Source organism: Cheilinus undulatus, linkage group 4 (genome assembly GCF_018320785.1).
Source record: "Cheilinus undulatus linkage group 4, ASM1832078v1, whole genome shotgun sequence".
Taxonomy (NCBI): Eukaryota; Metazoa; Chordata; class Actinopteri; order Labriformes; family Labridae; genus Cheilinus; species Cheilinus undulatus.
In genome coordinates this window covers 27,101,824-27,122,287 of record NC_054868.1, presented here as the reverse complement: position 1 = coordinate 27,122,287, position 20,464 = coordinate 27,101,824, and the positions used below count along the sequence as shown (strand labels likewise).

The 20,464-nt window shown below is 42.5% G+C and overlaps 1 protein-coding gene across 6 annotated transcripts in view; it reads right to left on the bottom strand.

The window, feature by feature from the left end:
• Positions 1–19,538, bottom strand: part of slit2 (slit homolog 2 (Drosophila)) — a 137,754-nt gene extending 118,216 nt beyond the window's left edge. For 5 of the 6 annotated variants that reach the window (XR_005991815.1, XM_041785748.1, XM_041785751.1 and 2 more), the window contains exons 1-4: positions 18,644–19,538; positions 17,790–17,861; positions 13,841–13,912; positions 882–953 (exon numbers count right to left, since the gene is read on the bottom strand). Coding sequence is in view for 5 of the 6 variants with exons in the window: in XM_041785748.1 (XP_041641682.1) it covers positions 882–953; positions 13,841–13,912; positions 17,790–17,861; positions 18,644–18,846 (419 nt within the window). In the remaining variant the exon portion in view is untranslated. The remainder of the gene's footprint in view (positions 1–881; positions 954–13,840; positions 13,913–17,789; positions 17,862–18,643) is intronic. The other variant, XM_041785749.1, reaches the window with a different exon arrangement.
• Positions 19,539–20,464: the final 926 nt, after the last annotated feature.

Here is a 20,464-nt window from a genome sequence, read left to right as displayed (position 1 = left end):
CCCACACACTGAGCAATATGCCAACTCCTGCACGGCCTTGAGAAACTCACACACACACACACATTCGCAGAAACACAATCACACACCCATAGACATGACAGGTCAAACCCAGCCAGCCACCGTAGCGTCCGCAGAACATAAACAACTTTCACACACTCACTGAATCATCTGAGCATTTCATTATTGTTTTAGATAAATATATTCAGCCACGCATATAAATACAAGCAACCATAATTATTCCCTGGGACCACAAATGACCGTGACGGGAAGTAGGTTCCCACAGTTTCAGGAGCATAGCAGCCCAGCCCTTTAGTCCTGGAAATCCAAGTCTCGGCTTACAGAACAGCCGAGCATGGTCAATAGTGAAGGGTGGAAGGTGCCTGACGACAACAAGCAGCGGTTTGGGACGCAAACTGGAGCGTTTATGTTCTGTGACTGAGGCTATTTTCTGCCTGTGAAACCTAACTTCAGAGGAGGAACCTGTTTCTCTGTGTCACAGGCTTATACCTCTGCTTTTTCTTCTTGCTGTCCCAGTGGGCAGCAGCTGTTGGAGTGCTAATCTCCATTAGCTACTGAACTGGCTTCTGTGTAGAGGGCCATGTAAAATCTCTTCTCTCACTCCTCTCAATCCCTCATCCAAGTCAAACACCATGGCTGCATCACTGAGAAGCCCAGACTTTTTTACTATTTTTCAAAGACATATTTCACTAAGTCATAGTTAATATCCTGTTCAAGCTTTAAGGGAAAACACCAACTCACCACTGCATGGACCAAACAATTCATCTGAAACTTCTTCAAATACTCCAAAGACAAGCGACAATATTTAAGTTAACAATGCAGAACAAGTGATGGATGTAAAGAGGAAAAAAGACAGGACTTACAGTCTGTAAAGCTTCGTCGTTCCCAGGAAAAGCAGCTCAGGGAAGACGGCCAGATTATTCCGATTGAGGCGCCTGGAAAAACACAGCATAAATTAGGGAATAAAGTCTACCTAGCTCCCTTCCAGACAGTGTGGGTGAAATGGTTACATGTGTGTATAATTAGCTTTTTTAAAGTGAGATTCCTGTATCCTGTTAATCATATCAAATTATGTTTTGGTATTTTGATTGTAATGCAAGTCTGTACAGTAGAGAAAGTATGAAGGAACAAGCAGATTGATGGAGACACTTTTTAGACACAAAAACACACAGACTACCCCTGATTTAAGGGGTACAACATGGCTGCCAGACAAACAGTGGACTCTAGAAGGATGAAGGAAAGACAGGGGGGGGAGCTAAGGGGTTCAGATGAGATGAAGGGGGGGAGGAGGGGGGGGGGGGGGGGGGTTAACCACAAAGGAGGAGGAGAGGAGATGATGTGGGAAAAACAAACAGGCAGTCTGGCCGGACTACCGAATGTGTGAAAAGGACCCCACAGAGTAAACAAGGCCCTCACAGGGGAAGAACTCACAACAAGCCGTCATCACACACACATAGACACACACAAACAGAAGAGTTGAGAGAACTCGGCTGAGTTTAATAATCTGGGTGCGATCATTTAACCCTGGTTGAGTGGATTGAAGAGGTTTGTGTGTTAGTGTGTGTGTGAGAGAGAGGAGAGAGAGGCAGCTGAGTGACACAGTGAGAGACAGGCTGCTGAAACAGTTTAACCCTGGCACACACAACACACACATAGACGGGCTGAGACGGATGTTGTGCTGGCTGCTGATAGAAGAGGGGGGAAAAGACTGAAAAATAGAGTCAATTCAAACTGCTAAATAAAAAGAAGAAAATCTACCTTCACTTTTTGCATCATTGACAAACACAGGAGCACAAAGCGATGCCATATTTAACTTCCAAAAAGACAGTCATTACGTTGAACTCCTATATAGTTACATTTAACACTTTAAAGTGTCTTTACTGGTCTACACAGATAGTTTAAACCAATTGTTCTCAACTGGTAGAGCCTTAGGACTCACCATCAACTCCTCAGTAACAAACTGGGACCCTGGTAATATTTGAACAGTAAAATATATTTAATGAAAACTAGCACAGTTTTGCCCTAAAATGTAACAAAACATATAAGAAATCAAAGAAACAGGACAAAAAAGTTTATTTTTAAAGAATTTCATAGACTTTTTTGGCACACGTTTTTTTTTGTCCAGGCCCACATTTGCGACCATCTAAAAAGGGCTCTGTGACCCACTTTTGGGTCCCAACCCATCAGTTGAGAACCACTAGTTTAAACTACAGTTTCGAAAATGTTAAATATCATACACTCTTACAGAGCTGTGGCAACTCTTTTGATAATAAAACTGTAACACTTAAGTTAGGGATACAATTCTCACATTAACTAGTTGCTTAATAGCAAGTTAATTAGTGACCAAGTAACTGCTTATTAGTCATTATTAAGAGCTTATTAGTACCTTATTCTACAAGACCATAAGCTATGGCTAATTGGCTGAAATTTGTTTCACATTAATTATGATCTTAATATGCTTTTTTTAAGTCTGGCCCTCCTAAGGCAACAGTACCACAGGATTTGTTCTTCCCCTTTGATTGCTTAATAAAAATGGTCTTCTCGTGAACAAATGCATACTATTTCTATTCTTAGTGATGACCAAATAACTCTTAATTATATGTACCCCAAACTAAAATGAGGTCCTGTTTACCCTTAAGTCAGTACTTGTACTAGTTATGCTACAAATTAGCATACTAATGAGCAGCATAAGCATATTAATGATGAGAATTGTACCCTTCACTAAAGTGTTACCACACCATACAGAGTTAAAATTTTTTCAACACTAAATGAAGCTCAGCGTTAGTTCATGCAGGGCATGAAAGTCACATGCCCAGCCGTGATCAGCTGATGACCAGCCAACCCCACCTCTTTCTCTCAACACAGCAGTCCATTTAAAAATGACACACTTCTCACTAATCCCTCTTTGCATTAATGCTGATGCACCCTGTGCTGCTGCTGGCAAAGCTTAACCTCCTCCACCCCAGCCTCCTCTTTTATGGCGTAAAGCTTGTTGCACCCTCATATTGAGATTCATGCCACTGTATTAACTAATTTTATTGAATTCAGTACACATTGTCAGTAACGTATCCATCCATAAGGGGGTTTCTAGCTGTGCCCTCCCTAGAAAGTCAAAGCATGCTGCTTGACTAACCCAGTGAGCATCTTTTGAGCACAGCTTTCTCTGCTAAGTAAAACAGTATATCCATTTTGCAATAAAATGGTTACTTTATGATGAGAATATTCCTGACTGAAAAAGACAGAGCTAACTAACTCGGTGGATAACTTCACTCATGGTACAAACCTTTATCACGTCAAAAACGGGAGCTATCCACCAACAGGCAACAACCACACACAACTTAACACATCTTAACACGTACAAAAATCTCAACACTCTTCGCATGAGCATGATGGGTAAACCAGACTTGAAATAGCAATGGGAGGAGCTTAGATCAACACTCCAGTTGTTGCTGTGCAGTCATCTTCAGTTGAAACATAACAGAATAGCTGGACACTGAGCTTTTGGCATTAACACTGGTTATGGAGCAAAATAATCACTCTAGAGTTAATTGGATATTTTGACATTGAACTCTTCAAATTAACACTGAATCTTTTTGAGGAATACCTCTTCTGAAGTTGAATTAGACTCCACAAAGGTTATAATGGCTCAATATCCTAACTGTGAACCCCAACACTCAAAATCTAACACTGTTGATTTTGCATCATTTTTCGGTGTACCTCGTTTAGTTTTACAATGACTTTTCTCCTAAACCCTGTCATTTACGTCTGTCTTTTTCACTGTAACACGCTGCGGACTCTCCCTTAATTACGTCAGTCCCTGTGTCCATCCTGCAGCCACAGGAGCACAAATAAATGATCGTGCTCGCACACATGCACTCGCACATTCACACTCCACCATTACATCAGAGGCTGCTTTAATATTTAACATCGCACAGAAATGATGTTTCTAAATTATTCACTCCTCTTCCGTTAGCGCCGGCTCTGGCGGCTAAGAGCCCCACGTGGTCCCGCCAAGGGGCCCGCTCCTCCTGCAGGTCCTGCCCAGCCATGAGCACCCGTTAGTGGGCTAGACCTCCCCTGGGTGAGTGCAGGGGCTGGTGGTTGGGAGGTGGGGAGGAGGAAGGAGGACAGAGAGGGGGTATGAGCTCACCTTCTTTAAATAGATGCCATGCTGTCAGACTAGGAGAATAAAGTGAAGATCAAAACCGCTCTGGCTGCACTCAGGTGCTTTGGTTTAAATGCACTTCATTATTTTAGCTCCTTAGTGAATAACTGTGTGATTACTCAACAGTAATGTTAACACTTTACCAATTATGTCATGCTCATTTAAAAACATAAATGTGACATGAGAGTGCTGGGTTATTCAAGGCTTTTATGAAGAAGTCTTGTCACTCACAATCTGTTTTGTTTTCTGCATTCATACTGTGCATGCATCACAAGGGGCTCAGAGTAAACTTGATACAAATGTTTCACTTTATCTTCCCTTAGGGATGACAAAACAAATTATGTTACAAAAAAAGGTTAGCAAATGATACAGCTAAGGAGCTCCAAGTCTGATGAAGTCACTACTTAACCACTTTACTGTGATTTATTGCTTAAAAAAGCACACAAGGCAAAAAAGTCTATCAACACTTCCTAGAGCTCAAGGGACTCTTTAAAATATCTGCTTTGTTTGATAAATTGTCCAATTAAATTCAATCTCATCAAGCAAAGCTAAGCCCTGAAATAAACTAGACATGTTTCATAATTTAAACAAAGAATTCCTTCAATACCTGCCCCATATCCAAGATTGAAAATGACTGAATTCTAACATTCAGATTACAAACTAGCATCACTTGTATGCAGGACTGCCCATGGAAATAGATGGGTCTGTCAACTATCCAATCAGGGCCCCCTCCAGACGTGAATTTATCACATCAACCCATGCCTAATGGATCAGTAGCGCCAACGCCTGCCTCTGGCTCATAAATTCCTGCTGGGTCTTGCTTCAATCAGCTGGACTTTGTTAACAGGTTATTTTGGGGGTCAAACGCCCTAACTAGCTCTGTCTTTCTTTTCTCCTGTCTTCTCTGTGATCCTAATTTTTGTGCATGTTTTCGAGAATAGCTAAACACAGTCCAACAGTTAAGTTCAACTGGCCTTTTTACAACATTATAATAAAAACACATCATATTAAGGTCATTAGTGCCCCCTGCTTGCTCACAAGGCCACCCATAAGGCGGTCAGCCTAACCCTTCATAGCTAAGCCATGGTGCACACAAACATCAGGATACCAGAGGATACAGTAGAAGGAACTGAAACAACTTTAATGAGAAAACAACTATATCATTGCAAATAAAGGCAAAAATTGGCAAAAAAAAAAAAAAAAAAAAGGGTTAATAGTTGCATAAATCAACGGAGAAAAGGGGGATATAGCAGCAACTATGGGTTAAGAAATGTAAAAAGGAGCAAAAATGGGTGGTGATAAGCAGTTAAAAGTAGCAAAAATGGGCAGTATAAAGTGTGAAAAGTAGTAAAAATGGCTAAAAGTTGCAAAAAAATTGTTTTAATATGGTTAAAAAGTGGCAAATGAACAGAAACAGTGATGAAAAGGGGTTCGAAAGTGGCAGAAATAAATAACTTGAACATCAAAGCCAAATAATAGTTTGACACACTTTTCAGCTCCTAATTGTGGTAACTGTCAGTTAGGATGCTAGAATTAATGCTATAGTTATCCAGCACACATGCATTGATATCATCAATAAATCACATCTGGGGAGACCCATTCAACGGTTTGTTTAGGAGCCCAGCCAACTCTGTCAGCGGGCTGCTTGCTCATGATGACTTGTTTCTTTTAATATATTTCCCTTTTGCACTCACAAGTTAGCTCAACCACTCTCAACAATGACATTTTACGAGGTGATTGCTGGGAAAAGTTCTTGGTAAAGTTAAAAAGCCCAATTTTCTGGACAAACACAAGCTTTTCCAGAGTTTTGCCTTACTATCAAAAGCCTTAAGCTCCACAAATACTAAGGTTGTTTGTTTCTGCCCTCTAAAACCACCAACAGGAGTTTCCTTAATTAGCATTCTAACTAAAGTATGTTATACAACAACACCTGAATTCCTCTGTTGGTCCAACCACAATTAGAACAGCCACGAGAGATGACCTCCTAATTATAAAGATAAATATGACTCATAAGCTGTTTACACTAAGGACCCATTCTGTGTTTCTTTGAAAGAGGGCAGTTTTGTAAACTTGTACCAATTCCATTCAAAACACATGATCACAAAACAACCACATAATCTGGGTTTGCATGGTGTAAAATTGAAATGTCCTTGATAACTGGATCAGCCGGGTAAAGTCCATCTTGGTGGTTAAGGAAAATTTGTAGTTTGACATATTTGTAATAACAAGAGTGGGGAAGACGATACTGAAAACAGAACAAAGCATTTTCATTATGTGAAGAGACATCAAAACTGTTGCATACAGCAGGATATAAACATCTCCACCCCTGCTCGATCACCCACTGTGAATTTCCCTGAATATTCCTATAGTGTTCAGTTCAGTCAAACTGTATATTGATTTAAATTTGACCAGCAGTGAGTCAGCCAAAATGTATCACTTGTTTTTCTGAGCATCTGTTGCTTATCCAAACTTTTGATTAGATTTTAGCTCATAAAGATGATTGGTAGTCACCCATCCATCTATTTTCTGCCACTCATCCAGAGCTTGGCTTTGGTGGCAGCAGAATAAGCAAGTTACCACAGACATCACAGAGCCAGTCATTTTCAAGCTCCTCCTGGAGGATCCCAAGGGGTTCCATGACTGGATATATAACCCCTCTGGGGAGTTCTGGGTCTACCTGAGGTCTCCTCCCAGGATGTGCCCAGAGTACCCCCAAAAAGATATGCCCAGACTGCATCCTGATCAGATGCCTCAACCACTTCAACTGGCATCTTTTAGTCTAAAGCTAAACCAGTTCATTCTGGATGTAGATCAACCGGTAAACCAAACCTTAGCCTACCACGGTTTTGTCTATTTCTGCTACCTATTGAAATCTGCTACTTTGGGTTTGTGCACAAGGGTAAATGTTAGGGTGAGGGCCAGACTCCACTATGGTTTTGCAGTGTGGTAGATTTTTTTGACAGAGCAGGAGAAATCATAAGAACACCAGCTTAGCTCCTTCACCTTGAAAAACCTTGCAAAACGCCTGATGCACCAATCCACCTGTCAATCTCACGCTACATGCTTTGCTCATTCTTGAAAATGATCCAAAAATACTTGGACTCCCTCACTTCAAAACAACCACAATGAATCGGCATATCAGAAACCATATCAGGAACCTTGGGAAAGAGGGCCTCTCTTCATGGGACCCGGTTGGTTGCGATCCTGAAGTAACAGAGCCGCCACCCTGTGGGCCCACCAGGGATAAGCATATGGAGGAAGTCTGGTGCAGTTTATACCAGACGGCAGTGGTGAATTGCAAGGTACACGCGGGTATACAGAGTGCCTATTTTTTGTCTCCATAGAGAATACCCACTCTAAAATTAAGAGTATACCCACTGTGATGGCACAGGTTCTGTCCAGGTACTCTGGCTTCCTCCCACCACCAAAACATGTTCGGAATTTTAATTTGTGACTCTCAATTGGCTATAGGTGTGAGTGTACCTGGTTGTTTGCCTCTTTATGTCAGTCCTGTGATACATTGAAGCACTGCCCCTCGCCGGCTTCCTGGTTGCATATTGCTAGCTCGTTCTATACTTTAAATTGAGTTACTACAGTAATGATGGTGGACCAGAGGAGGGACATGGGGTGTAAAGTGATCACGAGGCATATCAGGGGTGTAAATATCGCACCTTCAGTTGGTAGAGCATGAGTGCCGATTGTCTATCAATGTTGACTTGACTTTGTATAACTCTTCTGCTATCAGTCTAACATTCAGTCAGTGATGATGGTACCCCTTCTTTATCAACTCAGCTTAAAGATTTGCTATACAAATGCTCTGAGCACCACTAGTGTCCTTCTAAAAGCACTGACAGCGTCTGGCTCAGATCGTGAAGTCGTCTGTCGTGGTTTAGTGGTTTGGACCTGGAGGAATGTAATAAAACACTTCCACAGTCGAGTCACATTAGTCAAAGTTTGGCTGGAAAGAAGACTGAGCAGCCAGTGTGAGAGTCACTCCAACAAGCTAATGTCACACTGCAGTCGGGTGATAATCCCTGCAGTCATAAACAGATGCTAGAGGCCCACAAACCACACACACACACAGATTGCCAGAGCTTTATAGATACACACATGCATACCCACACAAAAAGGCAGACAAACACTCACACACTCTAAGACTAGTGGTTTTTAGTACTCCAGGCTTGCACACTCAGGCTGCAGAAGGAAATGACAAACCTGAGAAACCAATTACTCCATGATGCTCCTGCTGCCATAATACTCTAGAATTCTGTCACACACACTGACAGTATCAGTGCTTTAGTAATAACTCACACCTCTTGACATCATTTTAGCTCTTTGTGCACATCTATGCTCGCATCTGTTTTGTTAATTCGTCACAAATGACAGACAAGCTATCTCCCCTCAAACCCAGCCTTGCAGACATTTGAATTCCTCCCCTATCACCGAAAAACCCTCAGCAGTCATCACTTTTAGGAACCTTTCCCTGACCTTTGCGCTTTTCTCCTCTTTACTGCTGTTTACCAACAAACATAACAAATGTCGACTGCTGCAGAGCATGGCACAGACAGGCAGGGAGCCAGGAAAATTCATCACGAGTTGCATTACAGGCAGAGCTGCTGTCGTGGAAATGGCTTTTTTGTGAGTCTTCACAGTAGATAATTTCAAGCTCTGCTGCTCAATAAAAACGACAAAAAAAGTTTTGCCCCGGAATGAACAGGGAGAACAATGTTATCACTCAGGTGGCTTATAGCAAATTATTTAGCGCTAATCCAGTGCTTTTCTTTGAAATCCATACCCAGCCAGGTGGGATCACTGTTACAATTATCTGCAGCTATTCAGACTGTCCAGAGCAGAATCACTTACCTTGAAGTCTAATTATGTAGTTTGTACTCACTGCTGATAGACAATCTCCCCACCTGTAATCAGCTCTACTATTATTCATCCCTGTTAGAATTATCTTTGACAATGTGATCACTCAATTACAGGCTAATTATCAGAGGCTTTATCCCACCGCTGCTCTCTGAAATCATCGCCTCAGTGCCTGTAATTACTGTTTAGTTTCTCTCTGCATATCTGTGGTTGTTATCGCCTTCAATCTCACACACTTTGAATAGGACAAGGGCTGTAAAGCAGTCAGATGTGTGAGGAGGATAAGAGGATCAGGAACTCCTCTTTTTCCTTGTCAGCCTCCACAGGGAGAGAGTGAAGAATGTATGACATTCCTATACGCTCAGGACAATAGAGGAGGAGAGAGAAAGAGGGAATGAGATGGGTGGGTACAGAGGAAAAACATGAGGTTAAAGAATGAATGAGAGACAGAAGGTGAGGGGGGTTGAATTAAGATAAAACCAGGACTGACAGAGCAGCCTTGCGTATGTTAATGCACATGCATGACTGTGCCCATACCAGTGGGTGTGTTTGCGTGCATGCACGTGTGTTATGACATGCCGATCTCCTACACACCTCCTTCAACCCCTCCTCCATGCCCCCCAGCTACTGCCCCACACCTGACCCCACCCAGCCCAGCCCTGCAGGGCTTATCGCAAAAAAAAAGCATGAGAAGGGGAACCGTTTTCCACCCCTATGGGGGGCAGTCACTGTGGATCAGTCAGCCCAGCTTAGGGCCCTCTCCTCTGGGCAGCGGTGCCCAGCAGGTCCCCTCCAGCCCCCCGGAGGAGGAAGGCCTTTGAAATGAGCCCCCAGACTCCAGACTCCAGAGACGTGCCTTTGTCCGGTAGCGGCAGGGGGGCATTGATGACTGACTCCATCTTTGTGTTTGTGAACATGCCACGCCTGAGACGCTGAATTACAGTTGAGAATCGGCGCGAGGACAACAGAAAACAAGCATGTTGTGTCAGAAAGTAAGCCGCTGTCAGAAGTGTTTGTTTGCCTCAGAGTCGACACAAAGTAGGCCGGCGTGCTTTGACAGTAGTTGCCGAAGACTTCATCTTCTGTGGCTGTTCACACTTGGCAAGATTTCTAGTTACAGGCGTGTATGATCTCTCTGAGCAGGGTGGAATTGCTATCAAAGTTTAATGTTAAAAATCGCTTTCTTTGTCTGCAGCTATCAGCAGGAATTCCCAGATCTGCTTCACTGAAAACAACACATGCATTAAAGACATGAGCAGATTCCCTACTACAGACTTTCTCTCTTTGTCAATAAAAAGAGCCATAGTGCAGCAGAGAGCTGAAGAAAAACAGGCATGACACAGTCAAGACAAGAGCAACCGGGGAATCGGATATTTCAGTCTTTAGAATTGATCTAAAACAGCTATAGAAAAATTCATCATTTGATTTGGTATGGTACATTTGTGTGCATTACTGTTCATATGCAGGTTTATCAGATGCTTTTAGGCACAATGGTGGTCATGTGTTTAAGTTAAAGCTTGTTTCTATGCATGCTCAAGCTGTCACATTTGCTGCTTCCCAGTGTGTTATTTTCTGCCCGTCAGGCCACATAGCACACACAAGTATATAGAGAGCTCACATATCAAGCAAAGTTGACAGTCGACACAATGGACATCTCAGCAGTCAGAGGTCCACGTCCCCCTTCTGTCTCTCCCTCTCACACCACTAAGACTTAATTATGCCATAACTGCCTCAGGGTCGGATGCTGAATGCCAGTGATTCCAGGACAGCGCCATAACAACCTCTGGCTGTCGCTCAATCGCTGCCATGTGATGCATTCTCCAGATTTTCCCCCCTAGACTGAGACGTTGGCAGCCGCACATCACTGACAATCAGATTCAACATTTACGGTTCTTAAAGATGTCATACAGGACTCTGGATAATTTGGGGAGTAGAAACGTGTTGAAACTCATCTTATGCATTTAAACTCACCAGCTCATCCCAGGTGAAGTCATTTATGAGGTCAGGTCCAAATTTTTATGTGTGCTACTGATACAACAAACTAGAGTAACTCACAAAGAAATCAGCCGTAGCAATGAAATGACACAAAGGGAACTGTCTGCTCCTTTTTTTATTCTGTTTTATGCTAGTGATAAAGTTTTTCATCTCTTTTGCATTATTTAAACCTCCAATGATGAGTTTAAAACTATTAATGTAACAGACTACAATCAATGCTGATGCAATCTTTATGATCAACAAAAGCAAATCAGATCATTAGCATAAAGACTGGCTATTTCTTCTGTACTTATTTCTAATGCTACCACTAGTGCAGGGCAGGTGCCTGACTAAGGCAATAACATAGGATGACCAAATGTCCTGGTTTGACCTGGATTGTCCTGTTTCAAGCTCCAAGTTCTGTATCCTAATAAATATCTACATAAAACAAACATGTCCTGTTCCTGTCCTAGTTAACTCACTGAAATATAACATTGCACCAAGCTTGTAACACTGTTTAATCTGTACGTCAATCAATGCTGTTGCAAAGGCTGTTGCTGTTTTAACCGACAGAAAAAAAAGATCACTGATGTACTGCAAGTCAAAGTTCAGTATCTAAAAGTGAATGTGTCAGTCAATCTGAGTGGGGTTTTGTTTTAGCTAGCCCAGCTTATCATCTATGCTTATCACTTTGACAAGACCTGCTGTGTAATATCAGGTAGGGTAGCTTTTACGCTGGAAGAGGAGTCGCCGTTTACCAAAGACCTCCAGGAGTTCCTATGAGAAGCAAACCAGGCGGTTGTTTTGCTGCGTTTTTGCACACATTGCAAGTGTCCATTTTCAGTCGCCCATGGTGGAAATGGCAACATACAAAGCAAAATCCAAGCCAGTCACAAACTGTGGTTACAAATGCCAGTGACAACCAATTTAACCAGGCTGCTTAGGAGGGCATGTTTGCCTTCCATGTTGTGGTTGAATAGAAGAACTCACAAAGACAGTGTCACAGAGCAGGTCACCGCTGGTTATAGATAAGTGAATGCTCTGTTACACCTGAGTCGGCCTTGAGTTTTGTGTCAAATAAAGGTTTGGTTGATCTTAGAAGACATGATATTTCATCTGCTGAGGCACTCTCCATGGTGTTGGAAGAGCTGTTGATAAAAAGTCCAACCTTACCATGAGCTCGTACATGTGGGTATGCGGTAAAACTAAAATGTCCCTTTTTTAACCATTTTGTCTCACCTTTACTTATTATCGTGAAAAGTTGGGAAAACATGAGCCTTGTAGTGCACAGTCAAGCTCTAAACATCCTTTTCTTTTCAAGACAACCTGAGCCTTAAGAATATGTGTGCTGTGGTAGTGTCACTTGAATTTCGAAAACAAAGGACTATAGAGACAAAAGAAAAAACTAAACAGAAATTACACACAATAAACAATAATGCCAAAGGCTTTTCTTACATCCCATCCTTTGGTCCCCCTCTTTTGAGGACCAAAAGTGATAAAACAATCATTCTATGACAAAAAAACTTTCAAGATATTCACATGTATACCAAAAAATCCTTGCATTTTTTTGGTATTGGCTCTATTTGTGCCATTATTCAAATCATTTCCTGTCTGCAGTGACACAGAGGGTCACATCATAGGCCTTCTATGTCTCTTTATTTTCATTATGAGCAATTCAGGCCTCCAGTAATTTGTTCCAGGACATGTGTAGTTTGACAAAGCATGGCACGATGCCGGAATGGCCTGCCATTGGTTTAGTCTGCTACATTAACAGCCTTTCACAAAGCATTCTGGGACACAAAATGGCATTTTGCAGTAGCTGCTAGCAGCAGAAAATATTGGGTCAAAAATGGATGAAAGACATTCAATTTCAGATTGACTTGTGTGGATTTGACTCCAGAAAGTCACTCAAGTTCCAGGCTCACTAGAAAAGCTTTGGTAAGATCTGCAATGGCATGGATAGTGTCACTGGAACAGCAAAACAACAGGTTGCAAGATGACAAGAAGACACTTTCATTGGGAAAGATTCTCTATCAGTACAACATTTAGCAGAACTAGTTCAGGTTTAAAAAAAAAAAAAAAAAAAAAAACATCACTTGAGCAAAGTGATAAAGAGATCTCTCTCTGTCTACAGGAGGCACCAGAGTCAACACAAACTAAAAGTTCCCCACAGGAGCTTTAAGATTACTTCTATGGCATTTGACTTTCTTAGAACAGTGAGGACGAACAGGAAGTATGGTGGAGTATGATGTGTGTCAAACCAAGAATGGCAGCAGCAGGAACACCTCCTCTGTAACAAGGGCAAATGCTCTGCTCTTGGCTGTCATAGTGAGGGGAAAGTAGACCTGACCAATCAGAGTCCTATTAGAGGAAACGGCACTTGTTGGTGCTGAAAATATGTACGTTTTTGTTTCCCATTCATTAACAACTCAAGGGTTGGAAATAACTCAAACGTCAGAACGATATTACACAGTTTAATTTGTGTCTACTTTTCAAGTTAAACTGCAATAAAGTATTAAAGTATTATCTGATTAAGTATTATCTTACCATCTAAAACAGACTAGGACTCACTGGTCTCACACATGCAATCCTAGTGCTGTTGCAGCATGTTCATCTTGGCTAATCTTTGACAAGGAGGATAAGAGCTGGTCTGCTCTCCCAACAACTTTAGATGACTCGTTATAAGCTGTCAGTCTTGAAGTATGACAACCATGAATATGAGCAAATGCTGCCTGATGCTTTGGATTTTGGAGGGCCCTGTAAGTGTAAAGGAAAGAAATGATGACAGCTTCAATTATAAAAAATATTACTCACAGTCTCTCCAGCTCCTTCAGGTCCTGGAAGGCTCCTCTCTCAATGGTGGTGATTTTATTCTCCATTAGCTGCCTGCAGGAAAAACACCAGGAGAGAGTGAGACAATAAGAAACTGGACAGAAAAAAGAGGAGAGTGATAAAGAGTCACAGAGTGTGAGAGCTGACAGAGCGGTTTGTGCGACAGTACCGTTAGAGGCTGCAGAAAAGGAGAAAGATGGCTGGAGGGGGCCACAAAAAAAGAGAGGAGAGGTGGAGATGGTGAAGGAGAGTGGGACAGATGTAAAGAGAGATTGACATTGGAGTAAAGAGGGAGAGGGAGATATAGAGAAGAAAGGTGGCAGGGGGTGTGGAAGTAAAAGAAGAAAAACAGACGGGTGGAGATAGAAAGTGATAGAATGTTGAAATAGCAGAGAGAGAGAGAAGACAATCAGCAGCGGGTCGATGGAGTCCCAGAATTGACTTTAAAACTGGCCCATCAGTCGGACGGCGGCTCATCTATCATCCAATTTACTCTCTATCTAACCACATAGCTGTGACTACTCATTCACTTACACTGGCACGGCTCCCACAGGAGCACTGTGCTGACCAAGCCCACAGCCTCACGCACACAAACACACACTTTTATATTGACTGTATGCTGCACATGCACATGCATGATAAGACAAAGCATGCTTGTACACTGGAACTTTACTATTCATAATCATTTTTTCCCTAAGGCATTTGGTCTGTAAGTGTTAAAAAATAGAGAAAAGAGCTCACCAAACCTTATCTGTGCCTACACTGACTGCTTATTTTGACACACCAATGCACAAAAAAACGACAAACTTGATCTTCATCTCATTTGGTATGAAACAAAGAAAAAAAACCTTTGCTGTATGCAGTATTACTTAAAAAGAGATCAATTTGGTGCTATTTGAAAAACTGATCTACATTTTTTTTTTTTTTTTTTGCTTGCTTTCCTGTCTTTAAATTTTAAGCAGATGTCACCAAAAAGTCTTGGTCATAGACTGTTGTATATGTCCATGACATGAGATGTACTCTACTTCAGAATTACCTGGGCAGAACATTAAAAATAAACTCCTAAAAGGGGAACTGATTGACAGTTCTGTCAGTCAAATTTATTACAGGCTAATCAGAGCACATGAAAACATTGGACATAGTAAAAGTGCACTACCCAGGGAATAAAAGACATAATGGGAGCTCAGGCAGCAGTTATCCTAGTTTACTATCAGTGGAGCCAGTTGGGAAATCAAACTGCATCTAATGCTTGCTGGGAGAAGAGCAAAAGCATCTGTTGAACTTTCAGTGTGGTTCTTTTCTCTCCTTTTAATAAAGAAATGTCTTATTCTGAAAAAAACTACCACTGCATCCACACTAATCTCTTTCCTGACTTTCATGTTTACTGGCTTGCCATACAACCACACTCAAAGCTGCCGTCTTGTTCTCCCCAAATGATGCTGACTGCTCCTATCATTCTCTGACCAGGAACAAGAGCTTCAGCTTGTAGCTTTACAAGACGGACATGCCTGATGACAGACATGTTATCTGGCCAATCCACTGACCGTGCAAGAATAGCAACCAAGGTTTATTACAGAAAATGTCATATCTCCTGAACTCTGTGGTAATTACCACAATATTCTGTATACATTTTTCAACAGGATGTCTGAGTGAGAATAAACAATCTGGCTTCATTTGACTAATAGGCAGCGCTGCCGCTGCATTATCCCTATAAGGAGGGAAAGGACTCTTAATCAGTGAGTAGGCCTGTCACTCACATATCTTTACAATCAGAGATGCCATGCCACTAACTTCAAACTTGGTGGATGTATTTCTGACAATCCAAGTAAGTCAAGTACTCAGTATGTACAATTCAAAACTGGGAGTGCTGCATTCTTGGTGTTAAACATTTCAGAGTTGATTTTTACTCCCAAAGTGTCATTTTAACTCTGTTCTGAGTTAAGTGGCCTTTAGTGTTGGACAGTGTTAATGTGTTCAGTGCTAGTCCAACTCTGTTGAGAGTCAATTGATCTAAGCTCCACCCACTGCCATTTCTAATCTGGGGGACTGAGATTTCCCATCATGCCCTTGTGCAAATTGTTAAAATGTATTTAAATGTTGCCTGTTGTACAGTGACATTCCTTTGCTCATGTTTCTTATTATATTTGTAAATGTTAGACACTTTTGCACCATGAGTGAAAATATCCACCGTGTTATTAACTTCCTGTCTGTAACATGAGTGGTCTACAGGAAAGGCTTGTCATCAAAGTGTTTCCCAACTCTGCATTTATCTCTTTGCTCCATTATCCCCACAACACACCTGACTTTACCACAGGTGTCTGATTCAAAATGGCAAAGTGCATTGCAATGTGCCAGTAATTTTTAGTTTTTAATTTTTTTGCAATATTTTATTTTTTTAAGAAACTTTAATAAATATTTACACCTTGTAGACACTGTAAAAGTATTAGCATAGTCATTAGTATAGCATACTATTTGTATAAACTAGGGCTGTCAAAAGATTAAGATTGTGATTAATCTAAGGATTTCTGTACTTAATCGCCATTAACTGCACCCTTTTAATGCATTTTGAAATTCCACTATTTTGCATTTTTAACTGTTTTTATAAAAATTTTTTCAACTGTCTTAAACTAAGGGTAACTGACATCCCCTTTAGATACAGACCTGCTTTTATTGGTAGACTGAAGATTTTAACATGGACTTAACTGCAGAAAAAGGAACTTATGATGTGAAAATGAAATAAGAGATCATTAAAAATACTCAGATGATTTATGGCTTGTCCACTGAGCTGTCTTTGATATTTTAGAGTGAAATGACACATAAAGGAGCAATGGTGGACTTGTTTTCCATCACTGTGGCTGCTGGGAATCACAGCCAAGCCTTCACCGAAGTGTATGGAAAGCAGCAATAAAGCAAGTTTTAGTGCACTAATGGTGGACCTGGATTAATCATAGAAGAATAACTCTTACAGTGTTAATTTGCAGCTTTTGCTGTTTAGTGTTTGAGAAAGTTGGGAAAGCTGATTGGCCCACTAAAGACAGGCATTGTTTGAACAGGCACTGCTCTAGAACACAGAGGAGAACTGTAAAAGAGGAACGTCTAAGATGGAAAGAGGTATATCTTTACATCAGGGAAGTTTCCTATAAAAAGACATTTTTATGGAGTTCTTGCCTGATGAGTATGAAACTGATGCAAGGAGAGGCAAACATGTTGCAGTTTTAGATGAAATTCAAACATTGAAGTCTGTGTGACTGCATGCGGGTAGACACAAACTTACAGGAAACAGCAGGGAAAACGACTTAAGCTCACACAAACACTCAATTAAGGACATAATCTCTGGAGGAATTCCAACAATGTGTATTCCCTACCATTCACTTTTAGCTGCTGAATAGCGCGCACGCGCACACTCACAATGGGTGCATGCAACCCCTGTCCCACTCTTAACCTGTATCCATCCCGGCCGGTAACAAACCTGTTCTTACTTGACTCTTTCCTTTCCTTTCCTCGCTCCCTCCCTCCCTTCCAGCTGCATTCCTCCCTCCGCGGTTACACCTAATGACCGCTATCTCTTTCCCCGTGAGCCCGCTGGTTAAAATAAGCCCCTCCTGACACTTCCACTGGCAGATTAACGCGACAGCATTAACAGGTGCCGCTTCGAGTTTGTATGCACACACACACACACGCGCGCACACACACACACACACACGGGTTCAATGAAGCGCCAGCTTCCCACGATTACAGACGCAGTGCTGCATGCGGCAGCTCCACGCGCGTGATGCTGAGCAGGACTGGAAACAGTCAAAGCAGCATATTGTTGATGTTTGAGAGAAAAGTTGTTGGAATGAGAGCTGTTGCATGTCAGGGGGCGTGAGCGAGAGGATTTCTGCTTATGCTCGAGGAAAACAGAGAAGAAAGGAGAATAAAAGACACTTACAACACTCGCAGATGTCGCAGTCCTGCAAAATCCGCCTTGGTGATTTTGGTGAGGTTGTTTGCATTCAGATCCCTGCATTAAAAATAAAGCAGATGAGCATGATCAGATGAAAACAAGGATGCAGCAGGTGAACAGGTCTGTTTGGGGTTTTTTTCGCTGAAACTTAGTGCCATGGCGCACGCAGAAATGTCATTTGAGCTGTGGCAATTTTTAATTTCATCAATGGGTTCTCTTACTCATAAAATGTGGCCTGTTAACTGGAAAGCCCACTTGTCCAAATCCGTTTTTGATTAACTTGCTGGTCTCCAGACAAACCGATGTGGTCTACGGAGGCTGTGCTAATGCAACAGTGCGAAACCACCAACACAACCACAGCAAGCAGAGCCCCAACTTCTGCTCCACGATCACAAAGAAGCCCCACACTTCAATCAGAGAGAGAAAAGGCCTTCCTTGTGTTCATGATAGTTCACATTAAGTTGCATTTTGCAGCATTTTCAGGTGGAGTTGGGACACCTTGTCCAAATGCGCTGTGAAGAATGGGAAAAGCTCTGAATGTTCAGAGAAAATGAAGTTTAAAAGAATTAAACACCCAAAGCTGACAGTCAGAGTATTGATGAAGATTAAAGGGCATTATCTGATCGCTGCTTTCAATGAAATTCTGCCTACAAAACAGAACAAAGTGGGGAAATATCGCCGTAAACTGTCCAAGATCAGCCCAGATTTAAATCATGGATATGTAATTGTGCAGAAATCGATCACACTCGGGATTTTCCCTCTAAACTGTGCCACATGTTGAGAAATGTTCTGCGCACATTAAACTGTTGAAGCGCCCCCCCGCCCTCCTCGGTACTTACAGTCTCTCGGCGTTGCGGGGTATGTTCCTGGGCACGCTGCGGAGCCCTTGGCCGTGACAGTCCACTGTAGTCCCGGTGCAGGAGCATTGTGCCGGGCAGGGCTGGCCTTCCGCTCCGCCGGACAGGACCAGAACCAAAACAGCCAGCAGCAGCCCCGGCGCAGACACCGAGGAGCGGCTAACGGGGCACACAGCTCCCATCATCACTGCGACAAGTGGGGGCCAATATGAAAGCCACAAAACTAAGAAAATACAACAAGGGCGTTCAATTTTTTTAAAGCCCTAAAATCCCCGAAAGAGCTCACCAAACTCTGACACAACAGGACGCCGTCCTCCTTCGCCTCGTCCTCCGTTGCAGACCTGTGTTCCTGAAATCTCTCTCTCTGTTTTTACATTTAGGTTTTCCCAGAGGAGTTTTGGTGCGTTAAGGCTGTGAACTGGTAAACTGGCCCCCTTGGGCAGGGAGAGGGGAGCTCGATGAGGCGGTGGACCGGCTCTCTGGCTGCGCTACAGCGGCGCAAACTTCCACATGTCCCCGGCATGCGGTGCCCAAATCCGCCCGGTGTGTGTGCTGTGTCTGTGAGCAGAACCAAGCCAGTCAAACACCTCTGAAACCGGGAAACACACTCTGACACACACTTTAGCGCTCACACACTCTCTCCAGGTGAGGCTGTCTGGTTTATTAATTCACAACACGCGTCCGGAGAGGAAGCAGCGGCAGCGCTCGGTGCTCCGAAAAAGCTCAACAGAGGTCACCGTGAAGGAGAGGTATTGATCCCGATCATGTATCGATCACCGGTCAGTGGTAGAAGTGAATGCAGCGTGAGGGAGCGAAAAAAAAAGCCCCGTGAAAGACCAGCGCGCAATACTATAATCCAACAGAGCGTGGTGCGTCAAAGCGCTGCTCCCGAGAGTGTGTGAGAGGAGAGAGAGACGGGAGCGGGCACGTCTGCTACTGCGTCTGTCCAGACAACTCTCTCTCTCTCTCTCTCTCGTTCACACACACACACACACACGCACGCACGCACGCGCACACGCTGTGTTTTCCCTCTGTAGGAGCAGGTTTCCAGCAGGCTGTCCGTCGAACAAGCAACAGTTGACCTCGGAAGGAGACTTTCTTTTTGCAGCAGTGTCCCGGTCACCTGATGCCGTGTTTATGTGGCCTCTGGACGGCGACAGAGCTTGTTGGGGAAACTTGACGTGGACACAAAATGGGGGGGGGGCACGAGTCTTCAATATCCACGAATGGTCCAGGCTCCAAAGATTAACCGAGAAAAACACCTGTGCCATTATGAGAACACTTTCATGAAGATCTCACTGCAACTTTGGCATTCAGAGCAACTGCAGTGAAAATGAAAAATCAAGATAAGTGAAGCATGAATGATGAGCTTCCACTCTTAACTGCACCAGTGTTTGGCCTTTTATGTTTTCTATGATGGACTTTCGACAGCAGTGGGGAGAAATGAGAAATCTGGTAAAGATTTTCCCACTTTTTTAACCAGTGAAAAAAGATATCAGGAACACTGCCTCACTTTTATACACGTGCATCTTCTACTGGATACACTTGTTTACCAGACACTCTGCAGATTGTCATTACTAGCACAATATATCATCCAATATCAACAATATAATCAAACAAAGAGCAATGATCTATCATCAAAGTTAGGATTAGATTTATATTGTTGTTTTATATTAGCTTGTACTTTACCAGCTGCAGGATAAAAGCATCCACATATTAATTTATCTAAACAAATAATCCTGTTACATAACTTTGTTATGGCATTTCTTTCAGGCCTCCATAGCTTGTTATGTGATATTTTAA